At 38.6% G+C, this 27,873-nt stretch overlaps 1 protein-coding gene across 2 annotated transcripts; it reads left to right on the top strand.

Moving 5' to 3' along the window:
* The first annotated feature begins 34 nt into the window (after window positions 1-34).
* Window positions 35-27,505, top strand: YIPF7 (Yip1 domain family member 7). Of its 2 annotated transcripts, none has more exons than XM_088131162.1 (6): window positions 35-160; window positions 1,601-1,717; window positions 3,954-4,099; window positions 11,336-11,481; window positions 13,499-13,680; window positions 26,096-27,505. In XM_088131162.1, the coding sequence occupies exons 2-6, from the start codon at window positions 1,602-1,604 to the stop codon at window positions 26,139-26,141; spliced, it is 636 nt and encodes a 211-aa protein (XP_087987288.1). In that variant the 5' UTR covers window positions 35-160; window position 1,601; the 3' UTR covers window positions 26,142-27,505. The 2 variants fall into 2 exon arrangements, with proteins under 2 accessions (XP_087987288.1, XP_007440233.1); XM_007440171.4 differs by lacking the exon at window positions 26,096-27,505 and adding an exon at window positions 15,430-16,888.
* Window positions 27,506-27,873: the final 368 nt, after the last annotated feature.

The following is a 27,873-nucleotide window of genomic DNA, read 5'->3' as shown; positions in this document are numbered from 1 at the left end:
ATGCCTTTCTTCCTGTCATGCATCTGTCGGAAGGCCAAATTTAGGATGTTATAAATAGCTCAAGATCACCCTGGTTAATATAGTGAAACAGTTGGCTGGATTCTGCTCTACGTCCGTAAACTGAATCTGTTGTAGAAAAGTTGTGACTACAGTTCTTAAGGTACGTTCCTTAAATATAAATGTTATACTGGTTTTGTAAATCGCAGCTGTTTACAGGTTTCAAACATCTTAAATGAGGAAAAACAGCTTGTGGAAGGTTTGGTTTGGTTTTGATTTGATTTGGTACTTCCAAGAAATATTAATGAAGCATGATTAAATTTTAAAATATTAACCTGAGGTGTTTTAGGAATGGTGACACTCCGGCTCATAATTTTACTTCTGCATAATTTATAGGAAATGTCACATTTCCAATAAAAAGTCCCTAATTTATTATACTTATTAAAAATAAATCAGATTTTTTTGTTTGTTTTATATTTGGAAACACAATTTGTTAATTAGTAAGAAATAAAATTGGTGCATAGCATAACTGTGGTATAAAATATTTTTAATCAATGAAAGCATAAGGTTGAAGCAGACTAGTCTGACGACAGGCAACCAGGCAAACAGATATGAAAATAAATATGGAATAAACAGTAGATTTTTAAGTAGCCCAAATTAAATATTGATCATATTTTATAAATTTATAAAGTATGATTATATATTGTACAAATGTGCTCAAGTTCTTCCTTGCATTTCTTTGTCTTTATACATTTATAAAGCCTTGCCCACCTTCAGCTCCTCCAGGGGTGTTGAGTCAACAAATCCCAGAATCCCTAGCTGGCATGAATGAAGACCAAGGATTCTGGGAATCCCTCTGAAGGGACTCAGCTGAAGGACACCATATTAGGGAAGGCTGAATCAAAGGCTAATCAAACACTGCATAGGCCTGGACCAGTGCAAAATCAGATGGTCATTTTCCCATATCCTAATTTAAGACTGAGATAGAACTATGCAGAACTGGGGGAACCATCCAGTGGTTTGGTGGTCCATGTTACAGTGCTCACCAAGTCCATAATAGACAGATAGACTCAACCATTGCACTGACAGTATGAGAACAGCCCTACATTCTTGAACTCTGAAGACAGAAGAAATAAGGAGTATGACCATTTTGCAGCAGTGGTGCTCCTAACCTAACCATGGTTCAATCTACTCTTTCTGGGTTCACTTAATGCCTCATAAATTAACTGCATGGATTGGTTTTGCAAAACATTTTAGCCTAAAAGGGAGGTGGCTACGTTGTGATTCAGTGTGTTGCGTCCACAGACCTGGCAGTGTCATTTAAATCCCTCTGAAACACCCAAAAAGTGTGATTCCTGCAAGATACACCAAAGCGTAGTTAATTTGATTTTGGTTTAATGTATTGTGTGAACCCAACCACTTGTGGTATTTTCAGTAAAACAATGAGTTTAAAAGCCATGGGCTAGAATAATGTATAAATTATTTACTTTAATTCTGGAGCAACACAGAAATAAACTATATAAGTAATTTTTGCTGCAAACTGTACATGTGTAAAACATTTAACATTTCAGTGCTTGTATTTTTATTTTTTTAATCTTCTTAGAATGTCAGACTTTCTGCAATTCGATATCGATTTTTACCAGTCAAACTACATGGCTGACAATCAAGAGGAAAGCTCTAATGGGCCCGAAGATTCTGGAACTATTTACAGTGGTAAAAAGTGAGAATATCTGTGATTTAATTTTAGCATGGCGTTTAATCTGCAACGAAATAGAGTATATCTTGGTCATCTACAACATTAAACCTAGTTATTTTCACAGTTGAACGCTTTACAGTACTTATTTCATTGTTAAAGGAAGGAATCAAGTCAAACAGCCCAGCATTTAGGACCTTGTAAGGTTTATCAGCTGACTGGCCTAATAAAATAATGTAGTCCATTTACCTTAAAAAGAGGAAAAGGAAATATAGAAATATATAGAAATACAGAATGAAGCCCTTGGTCCATTGGTTCTTCTTCCCTCGCTTGGGGAGATGGATAGTTGGGATAGTTTCCCATAGTGGGGAGTTGAAGTCCACACATCTTAACGTTCCCAAGGTTGAGAAACACTGACTTAAAAAGTAGAAACAGTGCTGTTGGTGGACACTAATTCATTCATGAATACCTCTCTTAGTACTTGCTTGGTTCCTGCCCCATCATATTTTAATTCTCCTGCCCGATCCTCAAAATAGCAAGGGCAACCTTGGGAAGGTGCTAGAAGAGGCTACGAGGAGCAAGCTCCCCAGATTGCCTAGGTGTCTCTGGGGAGGGGGGCAAGTGACATTGCACGCCTTGTGACATCATGTAAATGTCCGATGATGCCATGATACATGTGATATCATTGTGGCTTCTACTGGACAACTACCGTATGCCACTTCGTAGGCATTTGGGGACTGGCCATGACTACTATGGCTGCCATTTTATGATTGGGAAAGCTCTCTCACAACAGGTACTTGGGAAAAGGCCATCACACGTTCTGAAAAATGGAAATCCACCCTTGCCTAAAACGTTTGCTTCTCCTTGGTCTAGAAAATTCAGAACTTTAAACATAAATAAAGCTGAAACGAAGTATGAAAAGGAAATGAATTCAACTGTGTGCATGAAAGCATAAAAGGCTGACTCTCAGAAACGAAGCAAACATTACGTTTCATACACTGCCATTCCAATTTTGCTAAAAATATCAAGCTTTAGCACAAATTGTAGATTACGTTGCTAAGTAGCTTGAGGAGAAAAATTGAGATTTTGAAGGTCTAACCTTTGCATTAACACATTATCTATGGCATTTGATATTACTGTGTTCATATCTGATACCTTTATTGTCAGATATCAGTTAACATTTAATTTCCAATATGAAATATTTTTATAATATCTTTTTTCATTCAAAAGTTCTTCCTTAATCCACAGATGGCCAGGCTTAGAATTACTTGACCGAGGAGGACTCTAATATTGTCTGATATATTACGATCATGGTTTGTGTAGTCGGATGGGAAAATACAGAACTGTAGTATCCATAAATCAGTGGACAGATTTCCCCATCTTCAATGTATTTTCTTTTGGCAGGGATACATACTTAGTACTGTTGCCATTTTTTGTTCTCTGTGAAGTACTTCCACTGGTACTCTGGGACTGTTTTTGTATATTAGGAGTCTCCGATTATTTAGGAAGGAGAATATCTCTGAAGGTATCTGCCCATTCCAAGTGAGTGTGCTCCACGTCCCTTCCCTTGGGGGTTGCCACCTAGTGGAACCAAGGAAGCGCATCTTCTTAGTAGTGGCCCTTCCTCTGTGGAAGACCCTCCCTCCTGAGATTCAGCAGCCCCCCACCTTTCTAACCTTCGGGAAGGCTTGAAAAGTTGACTCTTCCCCCAAGTATTGGGATCAGATGACACTGGAGCCCAGTAATTTTTGTTATTGTTATTCAGTAGCATTGCTTGAGGGTGCCGGGTGCTATTTTTAATTTTTGGGATGTTGGTTTTGTATTGCTTTTGCACATGCTTTTTTTGTTGCTGCTGTGAGCCACCCAGAGTTATGGAACATAAGAAAGGTAGCCATATACATTGTCTAAAGAAATAAAGAAATATAATCCCAGTCACCTTAAAAAGATCCTCACCTCTAGCTGGTCAACATGATTCCTTCATGATCCCTTTATCAAAATGGTTTGTGGGGAAATCACGTGAAGATGCTTCCCACCCTAAGGATAAGCAGCATCGATGTATGTTTTGGGCAGTAAGATTATGTGAAATAGTACCAGATATTGGGGAAGTTATTTTAGCAGCTTCAGTTGTCTTAATTCTGGAAGGGATAGAGAACAATGTATGCTAACGTAGACATGGGGGCATGCATACAGTCTAAAGAAACGTCCACTGGACATGCCTCTTCGTTCCAGCAGTGCCTTTTTCTTAATGCTTTCTTTGTCCCAGACTCTGGACGGGGGCTGTGCCGCAATCCGATGCCTCTGCTTCTCAGCCACTTGGGGGCCAGATCTTCCAACCAGCAGATGCTTCTCAGTTTCCATCCAGCAATACTTACTCTGATAGTTTTGATGAAGAGCCACCTTTGCTTGAAGGTACAAACTCAAAACACTTCATTATACAGTGCGTATGTTCTGGCAGATCTGGGTAAAGCAGAAACTAGGAATACTCCTCACAGATTCTGTGCTACTAAATAATTCACTTGCCTTCCCCCTGCCCCCAACACATCCCCCGCCCCGTAATATTTAATGTTCAATAACACTATGAATTCTATAAAATACATATTCACAGGATTATTTAGAGAATCTCCCCTTTGCTAAACTTTTACCTGAAGGTGGAAATATTTACTTCTTTGATTTAGATCCCACCTTTGCTCCAGGAGCTCAAGATCATAGAATGGTAGAGTTGGAAGGGACTACAAGGATCATCTGGCCCAAAATTAATCTCCTCAAGATGGCGTACAGAGTTGTCCCTCCTCCTAATTTTTCCCATCCTTGTGATGTAAACTGGGCTGGAAAGAGTTACTGATCCAAAGCCACCCAGTCAGCTTCCATGGCTAAGGGTGGACTTCATGTTGGGTCTTCTTGGTGTCAGTCCAGCTCCTTAAACTCTATAACATACCAGCTCTCATGTACATGGAATGTGCAGAGTTCTGCCTTTCCAGCATGAGAAGCCCATAAGGGTCATCCAATGATCTTCTGCATTTGCATATTTCTTTTTGAGACAAGCTGCAATGAAGTTGTAACTAGCCTGATCTTAATACAGTCAAAATTCAAGGTGAAATATGTTGAAAACGAATGTTGTCTGAAGGGGCCACATCAGAAAAGGGAGGGGAAAATCCATTTAATTTGTTGTCTTGCATTTGTATCACAGACACATGTTTATGTTCGAAATGGCAGCACCACCATTTGCATGGAAAATAAAGCCATTAAGTCATATTTATGGCACATACATCATACACTTTACTACCTCTAGATGACAGCAACCCAATAAATTTTGCATTCAGATTTCATCACATTGCCTTTCCCTCTGTATTTATATTGCATAATCAGATATCATGCTAAGATACCTATAATTAATAAACGCTTCTTATAATCTTGTTTACATATTTTATAATAAATTTCCATAGGTTTTTTTCATGATCGATTAATCCAAAACTTGAAAAAGTTCCTGTGAGTCTCAGTGAATCTACTTTACTATAAAACCACTATGTTTGATATTTCAAAGAGGTGAAAATCCTATATTCAGAATCTCTAGTTGAGATACTTAGGGTGCAATCCTATACTCATTTACTTAAGAGTAACTTTCCTTAAATGATGTTGACTTACTTACAGGGAAAAAGACACAGAAACTGCACTGCTTATTTTATGATATCTCAGCAGGATTTTGTGATCTGCACCATCTTTATTTCTACAAATCCCTAGGATAGAAAATAGAGTTAGTATCTCAGTCCATTAGCTGAAACCTACTCCTCAGAGCAACCTCCTTGGAGAAAAAAATTGAGTAGCATATGTGGTCACGGCAATCTTAGCCTTACAACCATGTTAAGCAAAAGAAATATTAACTGGATTTACAAATCATGCTAAACTCTGTTAATTTTTTATCTATCTCATTGTAATGATCCCTGGAAAGCCTTCTTGGTTGTTAAATATAAATTTATCATGGGTAGAAAGATAAATTATGAATTTGAAGTCTAGGATTGATTTGTATTTTAAGACGCCTTCCTACTTCCATTTCTTCATTCAATTTTAAGATAATTTATAAGCTACTGATCCATTAAGATTCTCATTACATAAATTGTAGTTGCCTGTTGGAAAGCATGAGTTTTCACAATTTTTCAAGTTCCACATTAGATATTAGTTTTAGCTTCTGTTATAGGTTCAGCTTTTCTTGGGGCTCAACTTGAAAGTTTGTGTTCAGTGGTTGCTTCCAATAGCTGCATTTAACCCTGCAAGACATAGATGTAAAATGTTGGATCACAGGTGTCGTTTTGATCCCCTTACTCATGAGAAGGTTGCATTATGGGATTCTCATGTGGGGAGTACATTGGGTCTTACATAATACTGCTGTCTTTGATCAACTTAATTCCCTTGAAGTGTTTTTTTTTTAATTTCTGTACAACTAAAAACTGAATTTGATTTTCCCTGGATCAACTTAACATTTATAATTTTGACTCTTTGGTCTTTTTGCCATTGCTTTCTTTTTTTTTTTTTTAATGTTTTTTTTATTTTTACAACAAACACAAAACAAACATGAACAAACAAAAACATAAAAAGGCATAAAAAAGCATCTTCCATTTTATACCGTGTGTCAACCAGTTACCAACTCGTTGGTGCCCCTTTCATAATCTTAAATTCTCATATCATCTATTCAAAATATACTTGTATACTTATCAATTAACAATTATTAATCATTCATAGCTAATCTATAAAATCATATATTACAAGAAATTTTAACTTTCAATAGGATTAGTAATACATTTCCATCTATCTATTATATGTGTATATATATAATAATTAATATCAAATTTCTATTATAAAGTTTCCTAATCCATTACATTACTATATTTTCTCATCTAATCATTAGTAAAAACAAATCCCATGTCATATAAAATTACTTATCTTCTTACTCTAGTTTCAAATCTCAATTTAACTCATCTCTGCACATTCCATAATTTTCAATAACTTCCTCCTGCATAAGTACTTTTTAATTTTCCCAATTCTTAAGAGTTACAGTTCTAACCAATATCAGTTACAGTATCAATTACAGTTCTAACCAGGTTACAGTTCTAACCAGATTCTTCACTACATGTTATAGAATTTTTAACTATATATCTCAGATTTATACTTTATTCCAGCGCTTGCATAATTTTGAGTTCACCCTTTTCATTCAATATCCCAAAATATCTAGCTGTTTATTCCTTTTTCTATATTATTGGATAAGAGAAAGCAATAATAAATGTCCTTTTGAACATTCTGCTTTTGGAAGCTTCTGTCAGTTCCATCATTGTTGTATTCCCCTGATTTTTTCTTTAAACATCTGCAGTGGTTTCTTTCAATATTGTTTTACTTCTTCTTTTTATGCATTCTCTTAGTACAATTTTCCATTATGATCTTGTATAATCTTTTTCTCACCCTCAGTGCCAAGAACAAATCTGTCTCTCTTCATTTATCAGTTGATTAACCCTTTTAATTCTCAGTTTATAGGCCTCACAATAATTCTGTTTAATGTTTCTGATTTCTTGTACTATTTCTTCCTTTTCCAATGATCCCATTTTATGTTTAATTAAGTCCATTTTAGCTTTAATATCTTTTTTTCTTTTTCTTTTTTTTTTTTAAAGAATTTCTGCAGCTCTTCTTCCAATTTTTTACAGTCATCCTCAATAGTTTAAAGATCTTTTTCTGCATTGTATTTCTCGTATAGTCTATTATCTTGATAAACTTTCATTGAGTCAAAGGATTCTTTATCTTTGTTCTTGCCAAAAATAAGAAAAAAAAAGAAGCAAAAGGAGAAAAAAAAAAAAAAAGGAAAAATAAAAAGAAAAAGAAAGGAGGGGAAAGACTAAGTCTCTTTAAAAAAAAAAAAATCCAACTGAGGGGGGAATAGAGAGCAAAGCAGAGCTTCTAGCAGAAAGAAGAGCTACTGCCACTAATCAGAACTCTTGTGACTAGCTCAAACTTTCCATCTTAGTATTTTCAAAATCGCTTTCAACTCCACTTTCTTGTTTATAATTACGGATGGCACCTGTATAAACATGCACATCCCACTATCTTTTTAGAAAGCACAGAGTCCTTGAGCGTGCGTCACAATGAAAAAAGAAAGCACTAAGTCGAGCCTCTGGATGGCAGTGCAACTTTCTTTCATTTACTTTCTCTTAACTCCACTTTCCCCATTTCAAAGTCAAAAAAATATAAATTTCTTATAACAATAAAGAAATCTTAGTAAAAAAGAAAAAAGGCTTAAAATAAAGAGTTATTGAGTATTAAAAAGAGAAAGCCAATCCAGTTAAAAATATATTTTTTTAAAAGAAAAACATCTTGTCAATTCCACTAAAAAGGGAAAGTTGAAAAGAAAAATTTTCTCCCCTTTTTTTTTTATAAGGTTCAATCTCGCCGCTTAATCCACTTTTCTTCACTTTTAAAAATCTCTTTAAGTTGCTTAAGGTGTTCTCTAAGAATAGTTGAATAGTAAAAGTCCATCTCACCCAGTTGACACCCCTCTCTTCCATCTTCCTTTGGAGCTGTCCCGGCTTTCGCAGCCATTTTTGGCTGCCTCTCCTCCGCCGGCTTCAAGAGCTTCTCCTGGGATCGATCTGGGACTTGCGGCGTCCCTGAGATCCGCGGGACGCGCCCTTTGCGTTCGCCATCTCTACGGGACGGCTTAGGTCCATCGGGACCGTCCGGGGGAGGAGATATCAGCTGCGATCCTGGGAGCCCAGGATCCCCCGCCGTATCGCCGCGACGCCAGCTCCGCCCTCCGCCATTGCTTTCTTTGAAATGTCATGTTAGTTAAAGGTTTTGGAGCAATTACTTGAGTTCCTAAGCCAATAACTTGCTGATATAAGATGAAGGAAGGATGAAATTGACATTAACTGTGGGATCTGTGGAATAACAAGCTTGAACATCCTGTTTTCATAAACCATAGACAGACTATTTTTAAAAAAAATAGATACAGCTAAAATAGATGTTCAACAGAGCCAGATGGGAGATGTCTAAGAACTATTGGAAAAAAGACTGTGGCGTGTTGTACAAACAGTAGAGCAGTATTTAGCAACCTTCAGCGAGGTGCAGTCAGATGGGTCTGATTACAGCGCCTAGAGATACAGGGAGTCCAGGCAACTGGGGTGCTTGACTAAAAGTGGGAACAATTCTTGGACAGCGTGAGCATAGAATGAGCAGTATCATATAATGTGATCTAGTGTTTTGATTGCTCCTCTGCTGCAGGGCACAGTCCCTGCTCAAAAGGGATGTTGTGGGAAGGGTGTTAAACCTGGCCAAAGATAAAGCTCTTCTGATTTGGAGAACTGTGATACAACTGAGGTGCCTGTCAGGGTGGAGGAGATGAGCAGAGAGGCTCAAATAAACATTTCTGGGCAAGTCTGAATGGTCTGTTTATAACTCCAAGTCAATAGTGTGCTGCTTAAGATAGGCTAAGGCACGTTCATAGCCCATCTGGGGGATGGCAGCCCAGGAAAAGCCAAAAGATTTTAATTTTTTGTGAAGTGCCTGGCTCCAGGAAGACTTGAAGCTGTCAACCAGAGTTAGTACAGCCGGGCCAGTGGGGGAAAAAAGAAGCCTAAGAGAGTAAGAAAAGAGGTGAGTCCAGACAAAACTTTCTATTTTAAGTAAGCTGGCTTCACGGCACAGTACCTTATTAGGAGCACAGGTGGGAGACTTGGAAAATGGATCTTGAAAATTGAGATTGTACCGTTCCAGGAGAAGGAACGAGCTGTAAGGGCCCAGCTGAACTCCAAAGAGGAGTTGAACATGGCCCTTAAGTGAGAAGACTTTAAATGTTGCAGGTCTGAACTGAGCTCCTTTGGAACTGAAGCTGACTCTTCCATGTTTAGGGTAATATGGTCAGCATGGATCTATAGTGACCACCCAGACTACAAATACCATCATGCATGAGGCTTATCAGGTGCTTGTCATGCAAGGTAGACTAAAAAGCCAGTCAGGTTTGTAGTAAGCTACTCACAGATATGTCAGTATTGAACCCCAGTGTCACACGCGTGGGAATCCAAGCATCACCTACTTTCCATTCTGTTAAAACGGATCATCAGCTTCTAGAAACAAAACAGTATCTTGAGCAGCAAGACTTGTATATGCACAACAGTGGAAAGATTTGACAATACCCACAAGGGAAGAGTGGATGGTGAAGATGATGGAGCTTGCTGAGACGGCTAAATTGACAGCTTTGATTAGAGAAAAGACACTGATTAATGCCGATTGGAAACCCCTTTTTGACTTTTTGTGTGAAACAGAAAAAAACGAAGTAAAGATATATGGGTTTGATGATTAGAAAAAATAGTAGATGATAGAAAAAATGAAAGTTATGTTGTAATCATAGAGTAAGAGTTCAATTTAATTTTGTACTTATAACTCTTATAAAAGAAAATCGGAAGTCATTTCTTTATATTTCTTTTTTCCTTCTTTTTCTGCACTTTTGCCTCCCTCCCTCCCTCCCTTCCTTTTTTCTTTTCCTCATATTAATATTAGTTTCTGTTAGTTTTTATCTTTTTTGCTTAAAAATTTAATAAAGTTATTACAAAAAAAAAAATAGAAACAAAGCAGAAAGTTAAATAAATGGAAGCTAAGAGTCAATTGTTAATCAAATGAGTAAGGCAGCCCCAATTCCATTAACAAGCTTGTACCTAAAATGCAAGTCCAACAGTGGTTTTAGTTAAGTATGTCTTGTTTCATCCATATTTTATACCAATTACAAGAGAAACAGATCATACAGCTTTGGTATCATTCATGTTTTTAAAGTTATTAATTGTTCATTTGATAAAGATGTGTGTGTGTGCGCACTTCATAAATCAAAGCATACCATATCTGGCCTGGAAAAATTGAGGTGGCCACAAGAATTTATGTATTTATTTTATTTATTTAAGTAATTTATATGGCTGCCCAACTGACTCATGGTGATTCTGGGTGGCTTACAGGAATAAAAACCCCAAATACAAAACCCACTACAGCCCCACCCCACCCCCCTGGAGACAACAACATATTTATACTAGCCATTTGATGGGCTCCGGATCAACCTGGGACCCCCAGGCCCGCTGGCAAAATCATGTCTTCAGGGCCTTGTGGAAGAGCATCAAGGTGGGGGCCAGTCTTATCTCTACAGGGATGATGTTCCACTAGGAGCCACCACGGAGAAGTCCCTTCTTCTCGGTCCCACTAGATGACCTTCTTAATGGGGGGGCAGGATCCGTAACATACCCTGCCTCCCCGATCTGGTGGGTTGGGCAGATGAAACTGGGAAAAGGTGGTCCTTCAAATGCAGAATGTAGCAAAGAAACATTGAGAATGGTCACTCTTGGCTGACATCTCATGGTTGTCCACATTTAAACAGCCCAGTTAATAGTCCTAGAGTTTATCATTTTTGCACAGTTTCCCTTTTCTAATTTGACATGGATTTCACTTTCATAATTTAGTAACCCACACCTCCCAGCTGGAGTCCAGATTAAGTTGTACTATATCCTTTGGGTCGTTAGAACATCCACAGCCAACTGGCTGTTTTCTTCTTTGGTCTCTCAAGCTCCTTGAGGCACCATTGCACAAAAGTTTTCCCTTAAAGGATGAACTCTTTTCTGTTTTCTGTTGCAGAGCTGGGAATCAACTTCAGTCATATCTGGCAAAAAACATTAACAGTGCTAAACCCAATGAAGCCTGCTGAAGCCAGCATCATGAATGAGACAGACCTGACCGGGCCTTTGGTTTTCTGCTTGGCCCTTGGAGCAACATGGCTCCTGGTACGCTAGACTTACCAGCTCTAAGGGTGCTTATCTGTCAATCATTGACTCCGATATTTCAGTCAGCCTGAGATACTTCGTGTAGGTTTTTATAACCCTTGTCAGGGGATTCCTTCCTTCTTTGCCTTCAGCGTTGCTAGCTGAAACAATTAATCTTGGAACTTATTGACAATAGCGTACTCTGACATCGTTAACTTTCAGAAGGGGATTTGATTTAAATGAAAAAAGGTGTAAAGGACTGTGGATTAATAAACAGAGTAAGACTGGGGATTTAACTTAGAGACGGTGCCTACAATCTGAAAAGTTAAGTGAGATGCAGTTTTTATATTTTGAGTCTCTTCCAACACTGGTTCTCACTCACTTTGCTTTTTTGCATGACCAATGGCAGGTTAGCAGGGATTAAAGTTTTGCATTAAAATATCCTTAAAGCAATCATGAGCTCTATCTTTTATTGTCTCAAAAATATGAAAGATCAGACAACTTGGGCAGTTGGTGTATTAATATATTGGGACAGAACAAGTCCAACCCTTCAAAGAAAAATTATGAACTGTTGGCCTTATGGATCAGTATCTGGCCACATTTATCACCAACCCGAGAAAGGCCGTGACATCTTTGCTATACTTTAGTTCAGTTCAGGACTGAGGACTTTTCTACATGAGAGTGATTGTCTGAGGGTTAGATCATGAATTCTTACTCTTGGAAAAAAATTAAGTGTGCTCCTGTTTATATAACTGCTGAGAGTCCCACAATTGCAGCAATCTAAAAATCCAAAAAAATAAATAAACTCAATCAGACGCCTAAAGCTTCAATTCAGTGGATTTTTTTTCACGGCCTACTCCTGCCCTCATTTAAAATAAGACTCTAATGAAACTAAAGGAGATAAAACCAATTTGACTGGAGCTGTTCCAGCTTCACCTTCTTCCTTTCTAATGCCCTCCATCGCTTGCATCAAGTAGTATATCAAAGCAAGTTTTCATTTAGCCACAATCTTACCTTCTTCTGCCTCTGGCATAGCAATTTGTTAATCTTAGATTATGCTGCTAAATGTTGCTTTGTCAATTATTCAAACAAGCTGGAACAATATTGGCTGGTTATTGCTGGCATTGTGTTATGTACAACATCTGTAGAAAATATTGTGGATCAAATGTGTCGACCCAAATTGAAAATGCTAAGTCTATTGAAAGCCTTTAATGATTGCAGAGGAAGTAGATAGTAATCTGTTACACTAAAGGTGTTATACACCGATAACATGCCAGCAGCAAAATTGTTAGTGTTGGAAATATGAGTGTTGGGAAAAATGGTTTCCCACTCATTTTCTTTCACACTTAAAAATGTCCTTCATATTTTCATGGCAGGCTTTGGATTAAAATCTTGTGGCAATGGGTTTGAGATCTTAGCACTGTAATGCTATTAATGTGTATGCAACAGAAAAACTGTCCTGAGTACTGGAGATCATACCAATCTGAGGAAGGGAAGGGAAGGGAAGGGAAGGGAAGGGAAGGGAAGGGAAGGGAAGGGAAGGGAAGGGAAGGGAAGGGAAGGGAAGGGAAGGGAAGGGATTGCTTGACTGTTGATGACTACCTTTTGTACCTTATCAAATAATATTTTGCATAGATGAAGAGGAGGAGGAGGAGGATTGGGAGAACAGCTTAAGAAGAGCTTATATTCTCTTCTGAGTGAGTTATCATGCATAAAGAAGATCTTATGACAACTTAGAGTTTTCTTGTATGTTTCTCTATATCCTCCTTTATTTTTCAATCTTGCTAACTAATCAACATCCTACTTTCTTCCTCAGAATAAAGTGTAGCAACATTTCTATACATATATATTTAGTATACATTCTCTTGATAGCATAGATAACATTTGACTTACAAAGTTTAATGAGCTGTGAGTTTTAAAACATTGTAGTTCCTCAGACCGATATTTTTCCTTATATTGAAGAATATGACAGCCTTTCTTCTCTAGCCCAACTGGCATTGGGACAGTGACACGCTCTTCTCTTTGCTCATTTCTGCAGGCAGGAAAAGTCCATTTTGGCTACGTTTATGGCACCAGTGTTATTGGCTGCATAGCAATCCATGCTTTGTTGAATCTGATGAGCATCGTAGGTGTTTCCCATGGATGTGTAGCAAGTGTGCTAGGCTACAGCCTGTTACCCATGGTGATCTTATCCACCTGTGCAGTATTTTTCTCTCTACAGTAAGTATCCTCTGAAATGTTGTGAATGGAAAGAAGGGGTATTCACGCACGCTTTGCTGAAGCAAATGAAATAGGTATGAGTTTGAAGTCTTGCTTTGCTAGAACGACTATATTTGGCTCAGCATCCAGACATTAAAATAATAATAAGAGTAAGAGCATTTTGATTCCAGTTGTTCCCATTGCCTTTCCCCAGCACACAATATATTATCTTGGTAAAGGAGTTTCTGTTTAGCCTACACAGATAGCAAGTACAGCCATGTAACCAAATGCTGTAAAATGTTCTATTGTATGCTTATTCCTTAAATATTCCCACTCCCTAAGTTGATTGTTCCAGTTGAAGCCAAGACCCAGTTGGGAGCAATTCCTGATGCCCAAAGGGGAACTTATCATTCTACCATATGGATCCTTCAAGCCTATCTTTTGCTGGAAACTTACTGTAAATTGGTAACCAAAAATCAGAGTCTGGTAGCATCTTTTCAGGCTAACAACTTTAATTAAAAGGCATTCATTTTTGTGAATCGTAGTTCACTTCATAACATCCATGGAGTGGTCAAATGGATGTAGGAACTAAGCTGTGCAGGATCTTTTCCCCTCCATTCTTCCTTCTTTTTTCCTGACATTTTCCACATAACAACTCTTCTCCACCATAAACATTCCTGACAGATTATGCTGGAAGTAGACACATCTGGATTTTTTTTTTTTTAAAGAAGGCTCTTGTTTTATGAGTGCATAGACTTCTGATACAATGGTTCCCTAGTGGCACTTTCATACAGCTACAGTTTTGCTCTGAAAAAATTCAGATACCAAATCTCATTGACCAACAATTTTCCTTTTGGTGGCATTTCACAAATCAGGACAATCTCTGGGAAGGTCAATCAGTCCTTCCGCCAGCCAGCTAGCTAATAGGGGATCACATAAAATGTGAATGCCACCTTCTCCTCCTCCTCCCTCTTAGCTCATACAGCATTTTTTTCTAGAGTAATTTGAAAGGCTACAGAGAATTATCATGAGGGGCAGCTATAAAGCCACCATTTTGCACAATTTTACAAGTTCCAGGAGTTCCCACCGATGGCAAACTGCCTGCCTCCAGCCTCATGTGACTGCTGCAAACAGTGATTGCTGCTGTCCTGCAAATGAGCTGGAAGTTAGTTAGCCCAGTTGTTTATAAGCAACGATGTCATGGGAACGTGAATGTAACATTACTTTGGCATTAGTGCAAAAGAGTCCTGTGGGTGTGCCCTGAGAATGTAAAAGCACTATTTATTTGACTCTTATGTATCATGTTTGTATACCACCAAATTTCAAGACTCGTGGCAACATATTAAAATACAATAACAATAAAGTGTAATACAATATGAATGACACCATACTTAGTCATAACACTGACAACAATAACCAAATCATTAAAAATGGATACTCAGGTAGCAACAATCAGAACCATTCCCCTCAACACTATCTAAAAAAGCTCAAACTTCAAAAGCCTCCAGAAGGCCATCAGCAAGGTAGCCAACTGGATGATGTAGGCACCATGATGGAAAAGCAGCCCTTTCTGGCCTCAGCCACTGACCTACTCCTTGTTGCTTCATCTTTTACACCTTTCCATCCCCATGCACTTCACCCCTCTTTCTCTCCTTGGTCTGATGTTGTATTGTCTTTGCTGCTAACCCCCGATGCTCATTAGCAAAAGCCTTGAGAGAATGTCCTTCTGTTTTTATTAGTCAATGACCTGTACTGTTCATGCTCTTTCAGAGGGATCCCTGGCACTCTGTTAGCTCTGATCATTACTGGATGGTGCAGCTTCTCAGCCTCCAAAATCTTCACTTCCACTTTGGCCATGGAAGGGCAGCAGGTTTTGGCTGCTTATCCTTGTGGTTTATTCTATGGCCTTTTTGCCCTTATAACTGTTTTCTGAGCCTTGCTATCATAGCAGGCGATTGTATTCTCTCTCTACTCTATATCCAATTGCAAAACTAAAACTGTCTTCAAGCCAAGAGCTTTTAATAAATCCTCAGAGTTTGACATTACCTGGGACTTGGGGATTCTCATCTGTCTGCTTCATAATATATGCTGTAACTTCTGTATATCTGTGGGTTGTCACCCTGTTTTGTGGACATGTTTCCAAAAGACATGTAATGCTTTATTTGCAATGAAATACATTGATTGCTAGGAACGATATGACTGTATTACCCAACCAAGCAGATGTGTGGTCAACATCTTCTCCACTTAGGACAAGGCTTTTGATTTGTTTCACATAAACATTTTATATGATGGTTGTCCTAGTTCAGGTCTAATTATCAATAATACCTAGATTTCAGGAAGGAAGTGAGGAAATCACTGAGAATGTGATTTACCAATCGGAGGAATGTTACACAGAGACATCCAAAGTAAGACTTTTTAGACAAGGAAAGATGATCAAAGTGTAGAGACCTTCTGCTCATTCTGTATTTATTGTCCCTAACAGTCAATAGGTTTATAGGCGCAGAAAGCTAGAGCATAAAAACTTGAATTCTAGCAACATACAGAAGTACCATACTTTGGGAAGGCATCAGGTTGTGGAAAGTTGTTCAAAGCCATGACTGGGAACTATTTTTTAGGGGCCAAGGTCATAGGTAATTTTTACATAGCCCATCAGCACATAGTTGTGCCAGAGTTTCTGTGTAGGAGTGACTTTTCAGAAGTAATCCCTAATGGATGTGGAGAAAGCTTGTAATTACCAGGCCAATTCTGAACTGGGCTGGGAATTCATGTGTCCCTATTAAACTATTGTAATTTATTTTTCTCTGGGGTCACAAAAGGACAGGATGTACTGTAAATAAAATGCCATAAAAAGTTAAATAGCTGATTTACCCCTAAATTAATTACTGTATCCGTTAAAAATGATTTAAATAAAAACTTTATTTACTTATTTATTTATGGGATTTATCTATCCTCTCAGTCCAGTTGGATTCTAGGAGCTGTACTAATATTAATGATAAAATAGAATAATAATATTTATTTATTTATTTATTAAAGTTGTATGCTGCCCATCTCCCCCAATGGGTGACTCTGGGTGGCTCACAATTAAAACAAAACCCACAAACAATTAAAAAATAAATACACATTAATTAATTATCAATTAAAAGGTCAAGCTGTAAAACAAACCCAATAATAATAATAATAATAATAATAATAATAATAATAATAATAATAATACAAAATAATAAAATAATGCAATACACTACATGGGTTTTGGAACCTCCATCGTTGTTTGCTAATATATAAACTTCCCTTCCACAAAAACCTGTTGAAATGTCATATTTATTTCCACCCTTTCCAGATGTCCCTGTTTTTATAAAACTGCCAGCCCACAGTAGGAGAGTTGAGAGTCATGCTAAGCCATGGCTTAACCATTAATTATTGGCTGGAGTTCATGAATGCACTAAGCCATAAGCCAAGGTATACAAACCAGAGTGGCTGGGTTCACATATTGTACTAGGCTAGAAGGAGAGGGGTATGGTTTTGATCTAGTATGCTGGGTGAAGCCAGTCAATTTAAGGACAGGGAGATTGCATTGTTCATGGCAAGAATTATAGCAGAAAAACTAGCTGCAGTCTAAATGCTGGTATATAAGACTAGTATGTGAATGGCATGCACTGAGTGTACGTGGGTGGCATGAATGCAGCCAATCTAGAGTTGAGGAATGATCACCAAAAGGGTCTTGCACGCAAAAGAGAAAAGACCTGTAGCCACCCATTTGTTCTATTTAATGTGTTCGGCTCTCCCTGCTCCCCGTATGCATTAAACCCCATTAGCAACACAAGATTGTATGATTTACAATTTATTTCCTTAATGGATGAAAATGAAATAAAACCAGGAAGAGAATGTTTATAATTGCATAGAAGCATTAAGCTGTAAATGTTTGTTTTAAAAGCGTTCTGCCGAATGGATTGTTTAAAAAAAGTGCACGTAAACTTTTTATAAAGTGGGGGGGAAATAAAATGGATCTAAAGCAGTTTCTACATGGAGAGTATTTGGGGGGAAGACTCTCTAGTACCACAATACTACAAATATGTTCATTACACATCATAGGCTTGAGTGAATCTGGCAAAATCAGATTCAAATGTTTGATTGAATTCAGAAAATCAGTTCAGTTCAGTTGGGCAGTTTGAATCAATCCAGTTTGGTGTGGACAACCCAGCTGAGTCGACCCGAATGTCCATGATTTGGAGAAAGCCCTTTTTGGACATGTGCAAAAATATCCAGATGAATGAATGTGCAGCGTTCCGTTCTGTTTGATCGTTTGGATCCCTTTTGAATCAAATATTCCTACAGCCCTAATCCTCCAGACATCCCAAGGTTCTTCTGCCAACCGCTTGAGAGCACCTGGCCCTAGCCAAGATACGCCAGCAGGTTGACCCATTTCAGGTGACAACACAAAGTTGGGGGCATTCAAAAGGAGAGAGTAAAGAAAGGTAGAAACTGGCTCTGAATGGTGCATCAGAAGCAGCTGGCCTTAACGGTGAGGAAAGGGAGTAGAGTAAAGGATCGGCTTATTTGAGCTGCAGGAGGAAGCACGCGTGGTTAATGTCTGTGCTCCGTTCTGCAGTCTATTGCCAGACCCTCCGGAAGAGCAGCGGCTAATGCAGAAACTGCTGATGGCTACAAATTATCATCGACGCAGGGACTCTGGTTTACCCAGTAAAGCCCTGAGTTCCCCATAGCTGCTCGGTTTGGTTGTGCGTGGCTGTTGTGTGCTTGCTTGCTTGCTCGCTCACTTATTTATTAATTATTTAAATATTGATCAGGCTTGCAATACTGCCATATTTCATAAATAGCTCCTGGCAATTAATGGTGCAATGCAAGTGCAGTAAAGTGTCCACGGTAAGCCAACATTTCAGCTCAGTTCAGGGACTTCAAGTAACCAGGCACTGTTTTACCTGCCAGTCTGTACGTGGTAGGATTTTTTAGAAAAGTAATCTTGAAACGGTGCATTGTTCTGAAACGCATTCCTTTGAGCTCCTTACTGTCATTCTCATCATGAGTTGTTATTATAATATGTTACAGTTATGTCAGTACAAAAGAACCAGCTTACAACAAAGTAAGTAAAGTAGCTGAACAATGCTATGGTGTGTCAAATCTGAACAAATGACTGTTTTCCACATGCCGCCATGTTCATGCTGATTCCCCTCACCAGAAATGATTTATTCATCTTGCTAGAATATACAAACGATCTGAAAGGTAATGAGCTAGAATTCACTGTCATGTTTACCTTACCTTAATCTGTTAGACTTACCTAATCAATTCAACTTACCTGATTGTAAAATTACCCAAGTCAGAGTCTAAGACTGAGCCTCAACTGCTCCAAAGCTGTGGAACGAATTCTCTGGGAATGGCATCCCCACACGCAAACAAAGCATGTTGGGCCAGCTCAGTCCGTTTGATGCATTCAATAAACCATTATTAAGCAAATCGTTCAGCAAATTATCACCATGATTTGTGCAGCAAGTGACCGAATCCACACTTTTTACCCTAACCCAACAGGCCGGTTTTAAATCAGCCCTAACGCTCAGTTGACATGTTTCTCCCAGCAAGATTCATTCAGTTTCTTTCACGGACATCCACGGAGAGGCTGGGGGTGGGGGAAGGATTAAATGTGTGTGGTGGTGTCATCCTGATGATGTCATCATGCAATGCCACGGGTTTTGGCCACGAGGCAAGGGCATCACGGCCACTTGCAGCGGGCACCGCTGGCGGCCTCGTTTTGTGACTGAGACTGCCCAGAGATAGATCTTGCCCCAGCAGCTTGCCATCTGCCACGGATGTAGGGACTGGAAAAGCAAACCTAAAAAGGTTAGCAGAAGAGTCGTAGAAGGAGAAAGCAAAGCTAACTAGGGATGCACGTGAGCAAAGGCACTTCCGCACACATTCGTTGAATTTAACCTAATGGGTTAGAAACAAATCACCAACTATTTTCTGCCGGCCTGTGTTTCCAATAGTTCATGCACGGATTTGCCTTGGCCCCTTATGTGATCAGTTTATTCAAGTATGAAAAATGTATTTAAGATGAAATTACTGTGATGCTGAAGAATTAGCACAATAGGACAGGGCAGCAAGAACATTTTATTACAGCCTGACATGAGCAAAGTAGGCCCTCCAGTCCATCGGGAGGCTGTTTCTCTTTTATTTAAGAGAGAGAGAGAGAGAGAGAGAGAGAGAGAGAGAGAGAGAGAGAGAGAGAAACGGCTTTGTAAAATTCCATTGTGCTGTACATAATTTACAGCAATGTTTGATTCTAAAATTGCCACTAAACTACCACCTGCTGTCATAGCAGAAACAGCTCTTTGCCGAGCAAAGGTAATTCCTAAATATGTCTTCTGGAAGGCAGGATTGAATAGGAACATGCAGCATTCAAAACAGCACCATTCTATGGGGAAAGAATTTGCAACAAACAATACATCCCCAGCAAAGACATCTTCCTGCAGAATACAAAATACTACAAGGGGTAATGAGTATAATAAAACACGAGACTCCGCGGGGTGAATGAAATATTACAGAATGGGCGGATTAGATCTTTATCACGGTGTTCCATCAACTCATCCAAGCTTACTTTAATGCTACCTGAATCACTGGGTTGCAGGCCCTTCGCAGAGCGTTCCTATGCTTTGGGGGTAATGTTTAAAATCTGCATCCACGTAGTTCATGGTGCATCTGTGCCTCTGCCCCCAGAAGGATTTGATCCTCAAAATGGCATAGGAGCCACTGCAGAAAAATTAACCGCAATTTTACTCATGACAAATGTATTTCTGGTCTGCATGGTACAAAATTCCATGATAGCGTCTTGTTTAACTGAACATAGTTGATTGATGGCTAGCACCATTCCAGGATCCTGTGTCTGTCTTTTCACGGGGAACACCAGTGATTGAATCTGGGACTTCTGGGGTCTTCTCTGGCCCAAGCATGTGTTCCTCTGTTGAGATGTCATCTGTAACGTCATATCTTAGGACAGCTCTTATAGTTAAGGGGCTTTGCAAAAAAGGCTCTGTTCATGGCGAAGTGTTGGAGGACTACATCCCGTCACTTAATCCATCATACGATTGACTGAGAATTTCCCCGAGCGAGCATTGTTGGTGGGTAGTAGGTTTTTGTTAGTGATTAAATGTTTTAATTGCTCTAAGTGTGTATTACTAGATTTTTATTGTAACATTTTATTTAAACGTTATATATGCTCCATTGAGATGTGTTTAAAAACAGGAAACAGTACAGAAATCAACTGAATAAACAGTCATTAATAAATAATAATCTAAAAGCCTCTGTGTCTTTGCATCATGGGACAGGGGGCATTTGATGCAATAGGGTAAGAATTCATTATTTTTAATTTAATACATTTTATACGGCAAACTTCCCAATACAGCTTACAGTAGGAACCATGCAACTTCATAAATTCCTAAATGTCAAACCCTTCTCAGAGTGAATAAATTAGAATTAGAGAAATCCACAACTTAAATTACCAATAAAGGAAGCATAGATGATGAAAATCATGCAGTTGGAGCCAGTGTACATTACTTGACAGGTAAATAAGCAGGGCAGGAGAAATCATCAAGAAAACCCTCTCACTAGGCATCCATGGGGGAACAATTAGTAAATAACTAAATATCTACTATTTAATTAATAATATTTAAATAAATAAATAAATTGTACATTTATTTATTGTTTTTAATGTGTTGTGAGCCGCCCAGAGTCCCCCATTGGGGGGAGATGGGCGGGGGACAAATTTAATAAATAAATAAATAAATAAACAAAATGTGCATCACAACATCATGAAGCAAACTCTACAACTGATGTACTTGCATCAAATGTCAGGACATAAATACACAAGGGTAGGATTTGCATCATGACACCACTGCACACATCCTCATTTTGACATAATCTCAATTTGCCGCAAATATCTATCCCTAAGAGGTATGGAAATTTGATGTTAGTCCAAAGGCTACACGTTTTGAGTGAAGGACCACAACGTCTTGTAATATGGGGGTGGGGGGTGGGGAGGGTTAATTGAAGTAATTTATTTATCTCTGGCAGTAACCCGTGTATGTATTATGTGGTTAATTATCTTGTATATTTTGGACACTCTACATTTTTAATCTTATTTATAATGATAGTGTATGTAGGTGACTCAGAGTCAATATTAATTGGAGCAGCATGTACGTTCTGTAGATTGATTGATTGATTGATTGATTGATTGATTGATTGATTGATTGATTTTCAGGACATTATTACACCAAGCTAAACAAAAATCCCTGAACACCACCTGAAGTTCCAAACATAGCAGCATCAGTATTAGAATCTAATAGCCTCCCCTCCAATTTATGCCACTTCATACAAAGCAGGAAAAGTGATCAAACTTTGCATTCACGGAGTACAATTAGGGCTCGGAGACATCAATGAAAATAGAAGATATAATCTGCGTACCGAATTCTCTTATACTCAACCACCTCTCTGGTCATTCCTTTACTCTATTTCAGAAATTCACGATGCAACAAGGGATTCTAAACCAACTTAGACAAGAAATAGGGAACTCTCATGGTACGGACTTGTTTTTCTTTCTGGCATGTCCTAATAATCCCTGATGTCCATCTGTCTGGAACTAGGGAGGTGGCATTTTGAGCTCTTGGGCCAATTCCTGGAATTCCCTTCAGCAGAAGGCCTGTTCTGGCTCCTCATAAAAAGCCTTTAGCGAAGACCTTGATTTCTGTGCACTTCTGTTGCTGTTTTTATAATGCTATTTTTATCACACTGTTTTAATCCCATGCACTTTTCATGGCTGCTTTTTATTACTTTTTATTGTTCCACGCTCTTTTTCTGGTTGTATATTTCCAGGTTTTTTAGTAACCTTGCGAGCCCCCACAATCCAAATAAAAGACAGGTTGCATATAAATCTTCTGCATAAACAAATAAAAATGGGTAATTAAACGGCCCAAAGCCAAAAACAAAAACAAAAGCTAAGCAAAAAATAAAACTCGGAAGAAATCCTTCACTGATCAGGTCCTGCCAAAGAAACAAGGATTGCAACAAGCAGATTCGGAAAAACTAAGGGAATTTCCCCTCCCAGCAGTTGGGGAGCAACAACTGTGGTTGTTCGTGAACGTTTTCTTCCCTAGTCCTTTCTTAAGATCCCGCCTGCTTTGCTGGTCAGTTACCTTCACGTTGTCCTTTTCCCCCCACTGCAGCTCTTCCAGAATAAATAATGGGCCGGTGTGGTAGTATCCGAGAGCACTAGCTTTAGCCAAAGCCAGAATGACTAGACAATTGGCCTGACCATTTTCTTTCCCCAAGGGCCCATATAGCTATCAGTTGCTTCATGATTAGTGTTTAGAATTTGCAAGAATTCAAAACAGCCAGATGGCAATAATGTGTCATGGCGTGAAGCCAAATTCTCCCAATGTTTTCCCTGGAAGCTGTGGGCAGACTAGAAGACAGGCTATTCTTCTAACAGAAGTAATAATTGGGGCTAACTATTGCACATTTACCTACCTGCAATCCTTACCAAGCAGCTTACAAACCTTTCATAAATACATATGCATCACATGAGTTTTTACAAACTGAAGTGGCTTCCCATTTTCTCCAGTTCTAAGCTAGAGGCCTTCTGCAAACATTTTACCAAGGCTGTTCCAGATGGATCGTCCCTAGTTAAGTAGCTATTATTGAGTCAGACACACTTCTTAGCGAAGCCATGGATAAATGCCTTCCATCTTGATCTTGGCCCAGTAATAAATTGTAGTTTATCCAAGGATAATCTTGTAATCTCTTGGATCCTGTTGGTCTGCCTGATCTGGTCGTCTTCCTTTTTTCTTACTTCCCTCAGCCTTGTCAGGCACAGTTTTTTCAAGTCCATCATTTATTTGCATCTCATGCCCAAAGCAGGTGAGTTTCTGCTTCCTGATCATGTGAGTTTCTGTTTCCATGTTGGTTCTCTGACCGTCCATGGTTTTCTTATAACCGTCTGCAGATCCATAATTTAAAGGTGTCTGTCTTCTTTTTCTCAATAGGCTTCTTAGTGCAAAGGGCATTTGGTCTAAAGGCAAGTAACCAATTTTTAGTCAGTGGCAATGAGAATAGGAAAACAGCTCACATTTATATTGGAGAGATTGTTCAAGGGGAAAAGATAGTTTCTTCTTCTGTTGTTTGCTGTTCAGTATATAGACATATTTGTCTTGACACTGGGTTGATACTTCTTGCTTTGTGGCTGTTATGATTGTGATGTTTTGTTTCTAATTCTGTTCTACTAAACACATAGCATATATACGTAATAATTTGCCTGCAAATTGAGGGGTTGGCATTCACTGATGATAATAGAAGCTGCTGAAAACAAAACCAAAAAAATGAGCTGGAGGTGCCAATAATTACAACACACCTGCTGAAAAGCAGAAAACCTGAAAATTAGCTCCTACAAGTAGTCCTCAACTTACGAGCATTCATTTAGCAACCATTTGAAGTTATGATGGCATTGAAAAAAGTGACTTACAACCAGTCCTTGCACTTACTACCATTGCAGCATCCCCGCAGTCACATGATCAAAATTCGGGCACTTGGCAATGTATTTACAACAATTGCAGTGTCCCAGGGTCATGTGATCGCCATTTGCAACCTTTCCAACCAGCTTCCAACAAGCAAAATCAATAGGGAACCATTTAATGACTGCTGCAAAAAATGTTGTAAAATCAGGTGTGGTCATGTGATGCCTCATTTAATGACAATTTTCTGGTCCCTATTGGGGTCATAAGTCAAGGACTACCTGTATCTGGGAGAAGCTGTTTGCCTGGTGAATTTAACCCTTTCTAATGCTTAATAGGGCGATTCTCTTTCCTTTCCTTTCCTTTCCTTTCCTTTCCTTTCCTTTCCTTTCCTTTCCTTTCCTTTCCTTTCCTTTCCTTTCCTTCATCTCACCTCACCCCACCTCACCTCACCCCACCTCACCTCACCTCACCTCACCTCACCTCACCTCACCTCACCCCTGTCCATTCTTTCCTTCCTTTCCCATTGCTACTATCCTTCTTTTTCATCCAGGCTCCATCATGCTCCCCCCCACACACACACACACTTCTTTTGATGTTTCTTCTGGAACAAGGGGTGGGAATATATGTGTGTATGTATATGTATGTATTTGTGTCTGTATGTGAGAGAATGATTGAAATATGCAGGTGGATAATCCCTTAATTTTATAAAAGCTACATTATATTACAGGTAATTTATTTTAACCAGTGAGTTTTTTTTTTTCCTGTCTACTCATCCTTTGTAGGAGGAGACTGTCATACATTTAGAGGAGTCTTCCTTTTGTGTAAATGTAGTAAACAGATAATAGTGATTGGCACAGTGTGGTTAAGCAATACTCTGTTCATACCTTTACAGTGGGTTTGAAAAGCCAATAAATACAGAGCTATCCTTATCTATGAATATTAGTATAATTTAGGATGTCCTTATTATGGAAATCTGAAGCCAGAGATGTAATGATGGAGTCAAGGTCTGATTGCTCAAAATAGCTGAAGAAGGGAAATTAAACGATTTTTCACATCTGTGCCATAGTAACTTATTAGAAATATAAATACACCTTAAGCACAAATGGAATGCTGAATGCTTTAGCAGTTTCAAATGATTCCATGTTTATTTGATCTGAGAAAAGAATTGCAGCAAAGATATATTTACTAATGACATGAACTGGTAAAGTTGGATCGTAAGGTTAACCAGTGCGCAACGTTAAGAGATGTTAATGAAAAGAAAGTTAAATGCCAGCTGGCACAAGAGGTATTAAGGAGAGCATCCATTGACTGAAAATGTTATTTAATCATTTGCCACATACTGTACTTCATTCATGAATTGTATCCAAGTAAATTTGCCTGCTGTCAGAATGTCAAGTGAGTATCTTTGGAGATGGTTCAAAGGAAGTATATCCCACTGGAACTAATTTACACGGATCTTGAAGCTGCTCACACCATTTGAGAGTGGCAGAGCCTTATTCGTTATAGCCCCTAATGCTTTCGATAGGCAAGGTCCCTGGTGCCAGTCTCACTGGGCTATTTGCACCAGTCAGTTATTAACCCCATTAATTGTGTTATGCTGCTTCTGATTACTATTGTTGCTATTATTATTACCGTTTTAATTTTTCACAAAATTAATTTTCCAAATATTTTGGAAAAATTCCTCTTCCCCAAAATATGAATGAATCCCCATCTAAGCAAATGCATTCTTTCTAAGCGAGAAGAAAGCTTTGCCAACACAAGTCACGATCATTTGCTTTTGTCCAGTATTCTGCAGGCTTTGTGCAATATTTTTGCTCAAAACACACAAACGTACAACTTATCTCTCTCCGTCATCTCCAAATAAAGTTAGTCACTTGCCGTCTGGCCATGTGATAATATTTTTCTCTCTTCTGCCCTAATAGTCTGGTAGTTCTTGCTGAAGATGCAAAGCTAAAAATCAATTTCTGAGAAGTGTCCTGGATCTTTACTTTCCAAAAAGATTATTGATCAGGCGAGCAGTTGTCTTTCAAAACTACAAGTCAGCAAAGAGAAGAGAACCATGACCCATTAATGAACGAAGCAACAGGAGTGCTTAATATATTTTCTAAATGAATTTTTAAGGGGAAAAAAACAGAATCATGGGGCCTCAGCTGAAGCGGCACGCTTTATGCCTCTCGAACATGTATTTCCTTTTGCTGTTGCTGCTGTTATTTTAAAGCACTGACATGATTTGTTGGGACTCCACGTGGCCTTGCATTCTGAGTGCACGCAATTTGCCAGAGTCTTGGCAAGGGTTTGCTAACAACGAGGGTATAGCATTATTCTATCTGGATTGCATGCCCTCTGATAGTCCGGTTTCTCACCGTAAAGAGGCTAAGCATCTGGGAAGGCCTTGAACAACGGGCTTTCTATTCCAGTGGCCCTCCATGGCCTCTGAACGTAGGGTGTAGTGATATGGCCCAAGAGCGCTTCTATGAGAAGCGACGGTGGAGAAGAGTTTTGTTCAGAGCACATTCTGAAAGGAGTTTATCCGTACTGATTTTGGAATCAGTATGCACACTAAAATGCCAATATCCTTCAATATTTGTATTTTTTCACAATTTTTTGGTACTATTTGTGAGAGATTGTGGGGAAGCTGGGGACATAATGGAAATAATGTGAGACATAAGCAGTCAAGAGAAAGGATGGGAGTCCGTGGCTAAGTTAAACAACAACTCAGCCTAGGTGGTGAAAAATGTTGGAAGAAATGGTTCAAAATATTCTAAGAGTCTCCACCTTAATGAACTCACTAATAAATGGGGGTTGGAAATTCCTCTTGTAGATTCCAAAATTCTATATGTAGCCCCAATATTAGCATTAAAGGCACTTTACTAAAGTCTGTGCAATTCTTGCTTGATCTTGCCAGCTATGGGGAGCATGTCATTATTTCCAGAAACACCCCCCCCCCGCAAAAAAACATACTTAAGTGATAAAGGTGCATAAAACTCTGTATATTCATGAAAGAAAATATAGAAAGGACAATTATATCGAAAAGACACCCTTTTAAGAATGCTTATCTTGGGCAAACACGCATAAACATGCAACTGTTAAGGAAGATATATTTATGAATTTTATGCAGATTTTGTAATAAAAGAAATTTACTTTGGGAAATAGGATAGCTTAAAATGGGGAAAATGAAAAACAGAAAAATTGAAACTGACAGATTCACCCATCCTTAGTCATAATATCATGGACGGGCTACTAGGAAGGCAATCTCTGATCACTCATTTTATTGTATGAACAGATTCAAGACTATTCTGCACCCGAGGATAATAAAAATTGATCTCTCTCCAGGTATAATGTTTGGTACTTGGGCAAAGTAAATGGTCTCTTTGGAAGCTAAATCAGGACTGTGCTTGCATGAAAGAATACATTATGGGCACTTCATTCTCACTGAAAACAATGAGATTTAAGATGTGCCATAATTTATTGGTTCCATTGATTCCAATGGAATCTAGGTGCAATTAAATTCAATGTCACTGATATATTTTGGTACAAATGAAGCAAATCAAACAAATGGGTCTATTGGTATTTTTTGTGATTAATCAGATACTACAGGGATCAGAGGAACTGTCAAAGAGCTACTCTACGTGGAAGACTGACAGACAATGCTTTAAAAAAATCATGAATGACATCAAATCAGGCAACAAACTCCCAAATC

The sequence above is a fragment of the Python bivittatus genome, unplaced genomic scaffold, assembly GCF_059951505.1.
Source record: "Python bivittatus isolate LINGU-HERP-01145 unplaced genomic scaffold, Pbiv_v1 ctg000970_np1212, whole genome shotgun sequence".
NCBI classification, from domain to species: domain Eukaryota; kingdom Metazoa; phylum Chordata; class Lepidosauria; order Squamata; family Pythonidae; genus Python; species Python bivittatus.
Note: the sequence above shows the minus strand (reverse complement) of the source record. Positions and strands in the feature narration are given on the sequence as shown.